General features: G+C 42.4%; 2 protein-coding genes across 3 annotated transcripts; one reads left to right on the top strand and one right to left on the bottom strand.

Moving 5' to 3' along the window:
• Nucleotides 1–114: 114 nt before the first annotated feature.
• Nucleotides 115–1798, bottom strand: chchd5 (coiled-coil-helix-coiled-coil-helix domain containing 5). Its single transcript, XM_023404382.2, has 4 exons — nucleotides 1367–1798; nucleotides 1007–1147; nucleotides 756–907; nucleotides 115–466 (listed from the first exon to the last, which is right to left on the bottom strand). Coding segments are annotated over exons 1-4 (324 nt in total). The 5' UTR covers nucleotides 1369–1798; the 3' UTR covers nucleotides 115–437.
• A 10-nt stretch (nucleotides 1799–1808) lies between these two features.
• On the top strand, nucleotides 1809–11296 carry atp13a1 (ATPase 13A1). 2 transcript variants are annotated; one of them, XM_023404289.2, is made up of 25 exons: nucleotides 1809–2292; nucleotides 3161–3250; nucleotides 3705–3968; nucleotides 4080–4235; nucleotides 4383–4452; nucleotides 4544–4650; nucleotides 5298–5427; nucleotides 5568–5623; nucleotides 5771–5897; nucleotides 6035–6172; nucleotides 6277–6397; nucleotides 6543–6700; nucleotides 7019–7194; nucleotides 7287–7397; nucleotides 7498–7623; nucleotides 7710–7818; nucleotides 8001–8194; nucleotides 8780–8876; nucleotides 8967–9151; nucleotides 9448–9562; nucleotides 9662–9858; nucleotides 9973–10115; nucleotides 10249–10360; nucleotides 10448–10591; nucleotides 10692–11296. In XM_023404289.2, the coding sequence occupies exons 1-25, from the start codon at nucleotides 1939–1941 to the stop codon at nucleotides 10800–10802; spliced, it is 3591 nt and encodes a 1196-aa protein (XP_023260057.2). In that variant the 5' UTR covers nucleotides 1809–1938; the 3' UTR covers nucleotides 10803–11296. The 2 variants fall into 2 exon arrangements, with proteins under 2 accessions (XP_023260057.2, XP_023260056.2); XM_023404288.2 differs by having other exon boundaries at nucleotides 3702–3968.
• The last annotated feature ends 629 nt before the right edge of the window (nucleotides 11297–11925 follow it).

The raw sequence follows: 11925 nt of genomic DNA, 5'->3' as shown, positions 1-11925 counted from the left end.
TGTGGGAGTGATACATTCCGGTTTAATATTTGACTCTGACTCAGACCTGGAGAAGGAGACGGTGGGAAGGACAGACACAAGCATCAGAAAACAACAGAGGATGATCACACCGGATGAGTAATACAAGTCTGATATCAATTTTAATGAAATGGTTCAGCAAAAACCCATACAAACCAGGCATCCTCACTTATAGGTAAGTATATAACATTTACAAGAAAAGTAAAAGGATTCACCACCCATCTAACTCACAGTGCTGTAGCAATCCCCTACATCTTATTGTAGGGGATTGACCGGATACACACATTATGTCACAAAGGAAAACAGATGTCCTAGCAGTCACTGTACATACAGTACCATGGCTGGGACACGTGAAACCAGCACATCTGCGTTGCTGTGGGGACAGGTGCAATCTGAAGGTGATGGAAGGTGTCTGACTGCTACGATGGCTGAGGTATTGGATTTGTAGCTGAAAAAAGAAATTGACTTTATTGGTATGTGAACTATTAAAGTAATACCACCAAAACATGGCACTGTATCAGCCACATACTGCTGATATGATAACCAAAAATGTGTGATTTTGGAGCCAACTGCTCAAGATGTCCAAGAGACCATTACACATTTGAAATATTCCTGCATGCACAAACCATTTAATGTCATTAAAATACACCCCTGCCTCTTGAAGAGACAAGTGAGAATTCACAACTGTCCATATGTGATATTGAAGTTGTGCATGGCCAATTCCAACAAGGACTTACCCACTCCACTGAGGTCCACTGCCTCTGCACAGCCCAGAAAGCGGGCCACATGTGGTGAGCAGGAGGTAGGTTTGTCCTGGTTTTCTCTCAGGCAGCGCTCAAACTCCACAAACTCCTTGGAACAGTCTTGTCTGATCTTCTGGATCACTGGGCTATCAAAGCAAATGTAGGGGTTAGATACAAAGTTTTGATCATGTTGGTGTAAGGAGGCCACATGGGTGGGAATGGGCACACAACTATTTTTGCCTTACTGTGATGATGTGCACTGAGCAACCTTCATCTTCAGTTCATGACACTTTTGCTGCCATGTTGATGGGTTGGAGGCCACACATGACCCATATTCTTCCATTTCTTTATGGCAATACTTTGCCGTGATATCCATAGCAGCCTGCCTGAAAGGTGACAAATGAATGTAATTCAGTAAGTAATTATGGAGCCATTAACCTGGTAAACTTTCTATAATAAGCATAAACAATAAAGTAGTTATGTGAAGTCTGTTGCCCGATTCACAGTCACAAATGTCTTTATTCACACTCTGTATCTAGTTCTCTATCTAGACTGTGGGATATGGTAAATGTATTAATGATGTAAGCCATATTAAAGATTCTTACATGTTGCTCTTTAAGGCTTGTCTCAGTCGAAGAGGCTGATCAATCAAGGTTACAGCAGCAGTATTTCGGCATGCGGTGCCATGTCTGTGCGGCGACTGCACCGCGCATACCCATTACTATTTGGTTGGATCACATACAAGATTTGTGAAACGGTTCTTTAATGCTATTGGTTCAGATTTGTGTCAATCTCAGAGCATAGTTACTCCCCTATAATGACGACGAATTTATTAAAGGGGTAGCTACTAAATCGCATAATTGAAGCATTTAACGACAAATATACCCGATATTTTGTCAAAAAGATAGTTTTATTCACGTGTTGTAAGACAATTAACATAAACAACACAATTTAACTGCGTGGAAAATAATAATGTTTGATTTTTGCGGTTCAACCATTACGTGTCTTTGCGTGTTTACGTATGCGGAAGCCACGGCCAGAGAACGAGCGATTCAGTAAACGGGCTCTCAAGGCTGAACTGAACACCGCTCCGTGTGTACAATTGTATTTTTACCGGTTACGGCACGACGGGGTGGTGGTGGATGATAGAGGGGGCCAGAGGAGTGAGAAAGGTACAATGAACGACGCCAAGAAAGCGGGGAGTATGGCTGTGGACGGGATCCGAGGACCGGGTGAGCTGCAAATGGCCCCCTCTGTGAACCACAACCAGCATGACAGCGGCACCGGCGACGAACTGGTGAGCTCGGTGACGCTGTACAGGCGAAGGCCCCGGCTGCTGCACGGCACCGTTCTCCCGTTTCTGGCTGTTCTCTACCCGGGATGGCTGTACGTGTGGTTAGGAGTATACGGTGCTTCCGAGTATCCGGAGGCAGGCCTCCTAGCGCTGGCAGCTATCGGGATCGCGCACGTCCTCACAGCACTCTCTGGTTATTGGTCCGTGCACGCGCATTGCTGGCTCACTTGTTCCAAGGTAAACGTCATTAATGACAACAATAATACTGAGATATTTATGGGGAATCCACTATTTTCCCTACGCTTACATAGAGGTCAAAAGTCAGGGACAGCATGAGCTCAGGAGCAGGCGCGGAATCAATGACCTGCTCAAAGGTATTACAGCAGGGCAGGTGCTGGGCTTCAACCGTGGATGATATGTTTACCACAAATTTGAATCAGCAATGACATTTCTCTGTTTAAAGGGCACTTTCAGTCACCACTGCCACATTTTTTCTATCTTCATTCATTTTCTTTTGGGAACTGTTGACATGATAACTTTGATTATTTGACACTTATATTTTTACATTACACTTTCATAGACAATGGCAGATTGTTATCTGTTGTTTCTACCAAGCAGGCTGCAAAAACCTGTGTGACTTTCTTTGACATTATACTTCCTTCAAGCAAGAGAATGTTGATATAGAAACAAAATATATATTGTGCAAACATTAAGACCAATCTTTGATTAATATATAAAGTTATCTGTTTGGGTATGGAAAATCACCTGTTCAGTGTCTAGCTGCAGTTTCTGCATGGTAATGGAAAGCTGTACAGCATTCAGAGTATTTCATAGAAACCTTACTAGCAGTGTTGGTGTTGCACTGCCAATTTAAAAAAGATTTTGTGTCATGACACAATATTAAAAATGTTGCTACAATATTGTTATATAGATAGATAATGGTTAAAAAAATGTTTGTGCCTGAACATCTTATTGATCAAGTACCTATTTGTCGGGGCATGTCTCCTTTGAGAGGGACAAAGCTGGAGAGGCACACAACTATACCAAAAATAACAGTGCCCTGCCACAGTGTGTGAATTTGTCACCTGTTCATTTGTATTCACAGGAACCAGACCCAAACAAGGCTACGCTGGCAAAGGTCATACCCACCCCCAACAACGGCTCTGCTGAGCTGGTGGCACTACAGAGGGACCAGGTCAGTTCACACGTTTCCACTCAGGATTCTCCAAGTTGTCTTAATTGGGAACATGTGTCGGAACTCACATTCTCTGTCTACCAAGCTTAGGTTCTGACACATCTCTTGATCTTACAAGTTGTTTGAAATCAATATTGACTTTGTCACTCCTTGGTTTGGCATGGCTTCAAAGTAAGCAAACAATTAAACTGTTATTATTTTCTATTGTCATTTGTGATTGGACATTTCTAAAGAGAATATCATTATCTTGATGCACTCCTCTCTCATATACCATTAAAGCTTAAGTAGAAGTGGTAAGGTTAGATTAATTAAAGTGTTACAATGTGATTTCCCTAAAGCATAAAGGGTATGAACTGATTTTCAGATATTTTTTTCCAGCCTAAGAAAATATTAATGTGCCTTTCTTGACTGAATGCTGTAATTCAAAATGTCTTTTTGTTGTTCTGACCAGCAGGATGAGAATGGGGAGGGGACTCTATCTTTTGAGTTTCAAAAGATTCGTTACGTCTTTGACCACAAAGAGAAGAAATATTTCCTTCCAATAGCATTTCCCATCAGCCACCCAATGGGCTACTTTCAGTCCTGGCGTGGCTACCAGGAGGAAACTGAACTCAGAGCTGCGGAAAAGCGCTACGGCACCAATCGTGCTGAAATGGTGGTGCCAGATTTCCTGGAGCTCTTCAAAGAGAGGGCCACAGCTCCCTTTTTTGTTTTCCAGGTATGTGTATGTTTAAATATTTCTTCATAATTTTATTGGTTTTATTGTACATTTTGTAGGGTTAGGGTGTCTTTATCCACGTGATGTTATCTATCCTCTGACATCCACCAGGTGTTCTGTGTGGGGCTGTGGTGTCTGGACGAGTACTGGTACTACAGCGTTTTCACACTGTTCATGCTGGTGGCATTCGAGGCATCACTGGTCCAGCAGCAAATGAGGAATATGTCTGAGATCCGCCGCATGGGAAACAAGCCCTACATGATCCAGGTAGGCTTAATGAAAATTTAAATTTATTATATTTCATGTTAAATTTACATTTTGTCTTGCGTCACAAAAATGTGTGTTTATAGTTAAACTAGTTTCAATGTCTTTAAAACAGAACATCCTACTTTTATTTGATGTATTTTCTTCTAGGTGTATCGCAACAGGAAGTGGAGACCTATTTCAAGTGATGAGCTTGTCCCTGGTGACATCGTCTCAATAGGTAAGTGTCCTGTCAACATTTTTATTTTCACCACAAACATCAGATTCATGCTGTTAGTTTGTGATTTATATGTGCACTGTGTCCTGCACAGGACGTTCACCACAGGACAACTTGGTACCATGTGACGTGCTGCTACTCAGGGGTCGTTGCATTGTGGATGAGGCCATGTTGACTGGAGAGTCTGTGCCCCAGATGAAGGTTAGAGGCAAACTGATATATACATGATAACACTGTCAGTGTTTCCCTTAGGTTGACTGCTTTGGGGTGTATGTGCTGCTAGTGGTGTGTCTGGGACTAGCTTCCTTGCCATTAGCTGCAGAACTACTTGCATCCTCACTGCTGTCTCCACATTGCTGATATTTTGGACTGACTTTCAGATTTTTGGGGTTCACGTCTGTCCAGCTTTGGTTTTTTAGGGATTTATAACACTTGCTGGAAAGCTTGTATTGCATTCAGCATAACAAGTTGTTAACCTGTCTCTGCTCTCCTGTGCTCTGTTTCACCTTGTGTAAGGGGAGGGGCTAAGGGCTAAGACACACATGGTGAAACAGAAACAGAGAAGAGGAAAGAAACGTGACCGTAAAAGACAGCAAAACACAGTAGAGACTCTCACACTGAGCTGACATGAAACAAATGCACATAGATTAGCTAAATAACATAAATGAAATATTGCCGTATTTTTTTTTTTTTTTTTTTAATATAATCCCCACCCAAGGCACTGGTGGTCAAACGCTGACTATACAGAACTGAGGGTATGGACTTTGGAGTGTAAGCCTCAATTATTCTAAATGGCATGAGATTATTGTGCGGTGATGTAATAACTGCTGACATCATGGGGTGTGCAGGAGCCAGTAGAGGACTTGGACCCAGAGCGAGTCCTGGACGTTCAGACAGACTCTCGACTCCACATCATCTCTGGTGGGACAAAAGTGGTCCAACATAGCCCACCTTTAAAAGCTAGTGCTGGACTTAAACGTAAGTGCCAGCTCCTCCCTTCCTTTATCTTTTACTAATAACGAATACTGGCTGTTGAAACAGTGTATTCAATAGTCAGTTTATCGCTCTTTATCATCAAAACAAGGTACAAGTTCTTAAACCTTTTCCTTTTTGTGCAGCTGTAGACAATGGCTGTGTGGCCTATGTATTGAGAACAGGATTCTACACCTCTCAGGTGAGGAAGTTGCATAGTATGACTATATTACTACACTCCCCTTTTTCTTGCCATGCATTTTGATTCCAGTTTTGACAACATATGAGTGGAAGACATGTTGAGTCAGATCTGAAAGCGTACTGATTGCATGTACAAACCTTCCTCCAGGGTAAACTATTACGGACCATCCTCTTTGGTGTGAAGAGAGTCACGGCAAACAACCTGGAGACTTTCATCTTCATCCTCTTCCTTCTTGTGTTTGCCATTGCTGCAGCTGTTTATGTGTGGGTAGAAGGTGAGGTGCATAGAATCAACTCATTATGATGTAATTCTTATTTAACACAGACATTATCCCTGGCAAAGTGATAGCTAATAGCGGGAGATGAGGGCATAAGTAATATCTAAATACTGTGCTTTGTATTATGCCCTCAGGGACCAAGGATGTCAGTAGGAATCGCTACAAGCTGTTTCTGGAGTGCACGCTAATCCTCACCTCGGTGGTTCCACCAGAACTCCCCATAGAGCTTTCTCTGGCAGTTAACACGTCTCTTATCGCCCTGGCTAAACTTTGTAAGTTTGTTTGTGCTCCTGTCCTGCATATATCAAGAGACCTGGACAAAGCAGCTTGTGACAGCAGTGGTTCATTCGTGTCTTCTTTTTCTCTTCCTGCCTAGATGTATTCTGTACAGAGCCCTTCAGGATACCATTCGCAGGGAAAGTGGAGGTTTGCTGTTTTGACAAAACGGGAACACTGACCAGTGACAGTCTGGTTGTACGAGGAGTAGCAGGCCTTAGGTAAACTCTGCCCACCATTCTCAGTGTTTTACTTTGAATATCATAATTTGTAAGGCATAAATACAAAGCATATTATACTATGGTTTAAGTGAACAACATTTCAATATTTGCAGAGTGTATTGAGTGGTATGTGTGTTTATGACAGAGAAGGAAAGGAGGTGATGCCTGTATCTGAGATCCCAGTTGAGACACATCGAGTGGTAGCCACCTGTCACTCACTGGTCACTCTGGATGATGGACAGCTGGTCGGAGATCCATTGGAGAAGGCCATGCTAACCGCTGCTGACTGGACTCTCACTAAAGGTACAGGAATATGACTTCCACTGAATGCACAGTGCAGGGCAGTGGCCCTCTCAAATTTGTCTTCCCGATTTGCATTACAAACTTGCACCACACCTGTTGTGTTCTTTTTTGTCTAATTTACCCCGTTCATCTTACAATGATGCTGTTCTTCGAACGCAGGGAAGCATTTGCATTTACTGTTTATGTTGCATTGTAAATGATGTGTTAGAAGCTTCACTTTTAAAGTGGAGATCTTAATGCATTTGGGTAAGTTTGCTCTTAATGGCACAATGCTTAAATGTGTCTGCTTGCCTTGTTAATTCTCGTCTCTTTGACCAGATGAAAAGGTGTTCCCACGAGGCATCAAAACCCAGGGACTTAAGATTCACCAGCGTTTCCACTTTGCCAGCGCTCTGAAGAGGATGTCGGTCCTGGCCTCCTATGAGAAAATGGGCTCCACTGAACTCTGCTACATCTCAACTGTGAAAGGAGCTCCAGAGACACTCAGAGGAATGGTAGATACAGACACCATCCTTAATATATACTCTGCTATTTTCTAGCCTAATCAAGAGTACCTACTGGTGTTCTAATATGGCTCTGTTTGTAGTTTGCAGAATGTCCGGCGAGTTATGATGAAGTCCACAGGGAAATGTCTCGTGAAGGGGCAAGAGTGCTGGCCTTGGGTTATAAAGAGATTGGACACCTCAGTCATCAGCAGGTTCTTATTAAGTTTACTTAAAACTATCTTGTGTGAGTAGTCTTGCCTGTCAAAAATAGATTTAGTTTCAAACTGAGCTGGATATTTTTGTGTCAAATAGGTCCGGGAGATTAGCCGCGATGCTCTGGAGTGTGACCTGCATTTTGCTGGGTTCATGGTTGTGTCCTGCCCCCTCAAGAGTGACAGCAAGGCTGTCATCAGAGAAATTCAGGAAGCATCTCATCATGTAAATAACTTGACTACATACAAGTATGCACTCATACTCAAGTAGAATGGTTTTAAGAAGGATGATTCCTGTGCCTCTGCTTCAAGGTGGTGATGATCACAGGCGACAACCCTCTGACGGCATGCCACGTAGCAAGAGAGCTTCACTTCATCCAGAAAGAACACACACTTATATTGCAACCTTTCCCCGATCAGAGTAAGACAAGTCACCATTTTACAGAATTACATGTACTCAAGTAAGCCAGTAGATAACAGAAATAAAGGTTGTAGCTAAGGGACACAAAGATTCTTGTAGTAATCTGTTTGCAGTAGGTTTTTCTGACCGAGGACACAGACAAAGTGCAGAATTATATATCATAGTGCTATTTTCCTTTACAGGTGAATGGCAGTGGGAATCCATCGATGGCACTGTGCATGTACCGTTGCCCCCTCCCTCTGTTTCTTCATTCGTGCATCAGTTTGACTTGTGTGTAACAGGGGAGGGGCTGGCTAGACTGAGCTGTGACCCTCGGCTACTCCACACCCTCTTACCTCACATTCAAGTGTTTGCCCGTGTCAGTCCAAAACAGAAGGTAGGTCCTGAAGCAGCAGCTGTATGTGTCTTCAGACTAGTAGTCGTTCCCATTCAGTTGAATGAGAAAGTGGTCTCAGCCTTTTGGACCTCACTGTACAACACTATATTTTGTACTCTTAAAGAAAATACCAGCCATTGATAACTGGCTGAAAATATACAACCCCTAACCCTGAACATAGACATCATGTTGAAGTTGTGTTTTTGGACATTTTTTACTGTCTGTCTCAAACATCAATAACCAGATATTGTGTTTTTTGTCAAACAGCAAAGGCTTTTGCTCACCAATAATTCAGTGAGATCCATCATAGACAAAGCAGAGTTTAGACAGAGAGTAGTCTCAGTAGTCTACAATACAGTGCAGCAAAAAGCCATGTATTTTAACAAGGGGACACCGCTCACTTTGTCTGACAGGTATATTTCTCTGGGGGTTGTTGAGAGGCTTTTTGGGAAATCTAGGGAATCAGTTTTTTGAGTGTGATGGATTGGTGGTACTCTATGTAACAAGGTCTCTGAGGGTGAGCTGAAAGGATGTTTTGGTTTTAGAAGTGATCATCTATTAAGATGGTTGTCTGTTGTGTTTCAGGAATTTGTGATCACCAGTCTAAAGGGTCTGGGTTACGTAACACTGATGTGTGGTGATGGTACAAATGATGTTGGAGCTCTCAAACATGCCCACATAGGTAAGATTTATCAACCACCGAGGCTTACAGCTTTTGTGCCAATGCATGACCCCAACAGTAAGCAGTGACGATTGTTTTGTTTATCCTCAGGTGTTGCCCTGTTAGCCAATGCCCCTGAGCGCATGCCCGAAAAAAAGAAACGGGGGAGAGAGAAGGAGGCCTCCACGGCAGAACCAAGACCTTTACCACCTGTCAGTTCAGGAGGCAAACTGAGCTCCAGGGCAGCCAGGCAGAGGGTGATGGCCCAGAGAGAAGAGCAGCTTGCAGCACAAAAGGTGTGTATCTTCAGGAAGTACCTCCTCCCTGATTCCTGAGGGAATAGTTTACCAATAACTTAAATTTTGTCCTCTCTTATTTTTCCTCCATATGCCAGCTAAAACTCATCTATGTTCATAGGTCCACTGAATGGAACATGCTAACCTGTATTCCCATTTTAGCCCCCCCCCCCCTTACTGTACCAACATTGACAAAACCATGTATTTATAGCTCAAAACAGAGAATAAATGTGCTTTTTATTGAGTAATAGAGTTTAAATGCACTGGTCTAAACGTGAGGGTTTCTTCTGTAACAGGAGAGAATCAGTCAAGTCTTACGGGAACTTGAAGAGGATCAGGTACAAGTAGTGAAGTTGGGTGATGCCTCCATTGCAGCCCCTTTCACCTCCAAGCTCTCCTCCATACAGTGCAGTGAGTAATGTGTTTTTTTCAACTTTCAGCTCTTGACACAGTGGGCAAAGATTCAAACATGAAAATTTCTGAAACGTGTCACTTTGTCTTTGTCCACAGTCTGCCATGTAATAAAGCAAGGCCGTTGCACTCTAGTGACAACGCTCCAAATGTTTAAAATCCTCGCTCTCAATGCCCTGGTACTGGCCTACAGCCAGTCTGTACTCTACCTCGAGGGGGTCAAGTTCAGTGATTTCCAGGCGACCCTGCAGGGCCTGCTGTTGGCGGGATGCTTCCTCTTCATCTCTAGATCAAAGGTGAGAATTTATGTAGGAAAATACAGCCTCTGCTTATCTTCTAACATGTTAAATGTCTACTGGTTTTGATAGCAAAAAAAATTAAGAATCTTCTTTTCTCTCCTGTTAACACAGCCACTGAAAACGTTGTCTCGAGAGCGGCCCTTACCAAACATCTTCAATCTTTATACGGTGTTGACTGTGCTGCTGCAGTTTGCTGTTCACTTCTGTAGTCTGGTCTACCTTTACAGAGAGGCACAAAGCAGAAGTCCGCCCAGGTAAATCACAGTGAGACAGAAAGAGAGAGAATGAGAGAGAAAATGGAAATTCTGCTTTACAAGTTAAATATTTACATTTAACATTACATTAACACATTGTAATAACAATGCACTTGTCCTTTCTCTCTTGCAGAGCGGATCAGTTTGTAGATCTTTATAAAGAGTTTGAACCCAGTTTAATTAACAGCACTGTGTACATAATGTCCATGGCCATGCAGATGGCCACCTTTGCCATTAACTACAAGGTACTTATTCTTAATGCTATTACTATTTGTTATCTCTCATTCAGTATAGTATAATAATTTCACACCATTTCTTATTGTGTGTGATAGGGTCACCCCTTCATGGAGTCACTCAGTGAGAATCGACCACTACTCTGGAGTATCGCTCTGTCAGGTTTAGCGATTGTGGGACTTCTTACAGGTTCCTCACCAGAATTCAATGAACAGTTTGCTCTTGTAGATATTCCAACTGAGGTGAGCTGACATTATTTTACCATGTACTGCTTTGACTTAATAGACTTGCAATTATGACATACCCCATGAGGTAACCTGCTTCCTTTTTACTTCCTTGCAGTTCAAATTGATCATTGCCCAGGTTCTGGTGGTGGACTTTGTTGCTGCTCTGCTGGTGGACCGTGTCCTGCAGTTCCTGCTGGGCAAAGGAACTCTCAGGCTGCCTTCTTGAACTCAGTGCCAACAGTGACCGCTGCCCTTACCAACCAAACTGTAAAGGGAGAGAAGAATTTGGATGAGGGAGACAATTAAAGCTGTTGTGACATACACAAAACAGCCGAGACAGACATGGCAAGCAGTACTGTACACTCCGTGTATCCCTCCCTTCCTCCTGCTCTGATCCTCCTTAACCATCCGTGTTTCTGTATTTTCATCAGCTCTGTTACAACTCTCTTTCTATTTCCTTCATGACTCTTAATTTCTTTCTACCTTTTCTCTCTCTCTTCATCTGTCCCTCGCCGCTGCTACAAAAGGCCATGAAGACAGCAGTATTGAGTGGAGTGCGAGACTGTGTGCCAGCCAGTGTGAAACATACAGGCACACAAAAGGGGCATTCTCTAAGAGAATTGCAAAAGTGTTTTTGAGTTTTTTTGATTCCTCTCCTTGATTTTGTAAAAAGTGAAAAACATCTCTAACGGACTTATAAAGACTTACAGATACAAATTATGAAGTCTGTCAAGTGTTTTGTCAAGTACAAGTACTGATGTGCCTGCGCATGGAAAAGATAAGTATGTTCAGCTGGTCATGAACTTTTCTGGTCCCAGAAATAGGTAAGTAAGGAGTGATGAGAGTATAACAATACACTGTAACTGTACAAAGAAAGACATTCATCCAATGAAACCATTTATCTCACAGGACACATGATGTTGGCCGGAACAAAAAATGATGTCTCACTAAGCATCAGATGATCGAAGAAAAGACTGGAAGCTTATGAACTTTTACTTTTACTCACCAACTGGTCTTAACAACTGTGCTGATCTCAGGAGATCAACCTTACATAACCGTTTGCTATTTATCTTTGATATGAACTTACATAAACCTTTGTTTGATGAAGTAGAGCAGATTAAACAAATTGCCCTTCCCCAAAAAGAACTATAGAGCCTTTTAGGGCCTTTTAAATCCAAAATGTCAGTAATTCCGATTTCCTTCCAGAGATATAATAATAACAAATTCTATCAGAATGAATCATCAAACACAAGTTAACAAAGACCAAAAACAAAACTAGCCTCTCATCACGGAATAGTGGGACAGCTATTTTCTTCTTAAGGAATAAAAACAGGCTGATGCATACATTT

The sequence above is a fragment of the Seriola lalandi genome, unplaced genomic scaffold, assembly GCF_002814215.2.
Source record: "Seriola lalandi dorsalis isolate HSWRI2012SDOR001 ecotype SW California unplaced genomic scaffold, Sedor1 jcf7180002054240, whole genome shotgun sequence".
In the NCBI taxonomy this organism is placed as follows: domain Eukaryota; kingdom Metazoa; phylum Chordata; class Actinopteri; order Carangiformes; family Carangidae; genus Seriola; species Seriola lalandi.
The sequence above is the reverse complement of the archived record's forward strand: the minus strand, read 5'-3'. Positions and strand labels throughout refer to the sequence as shown.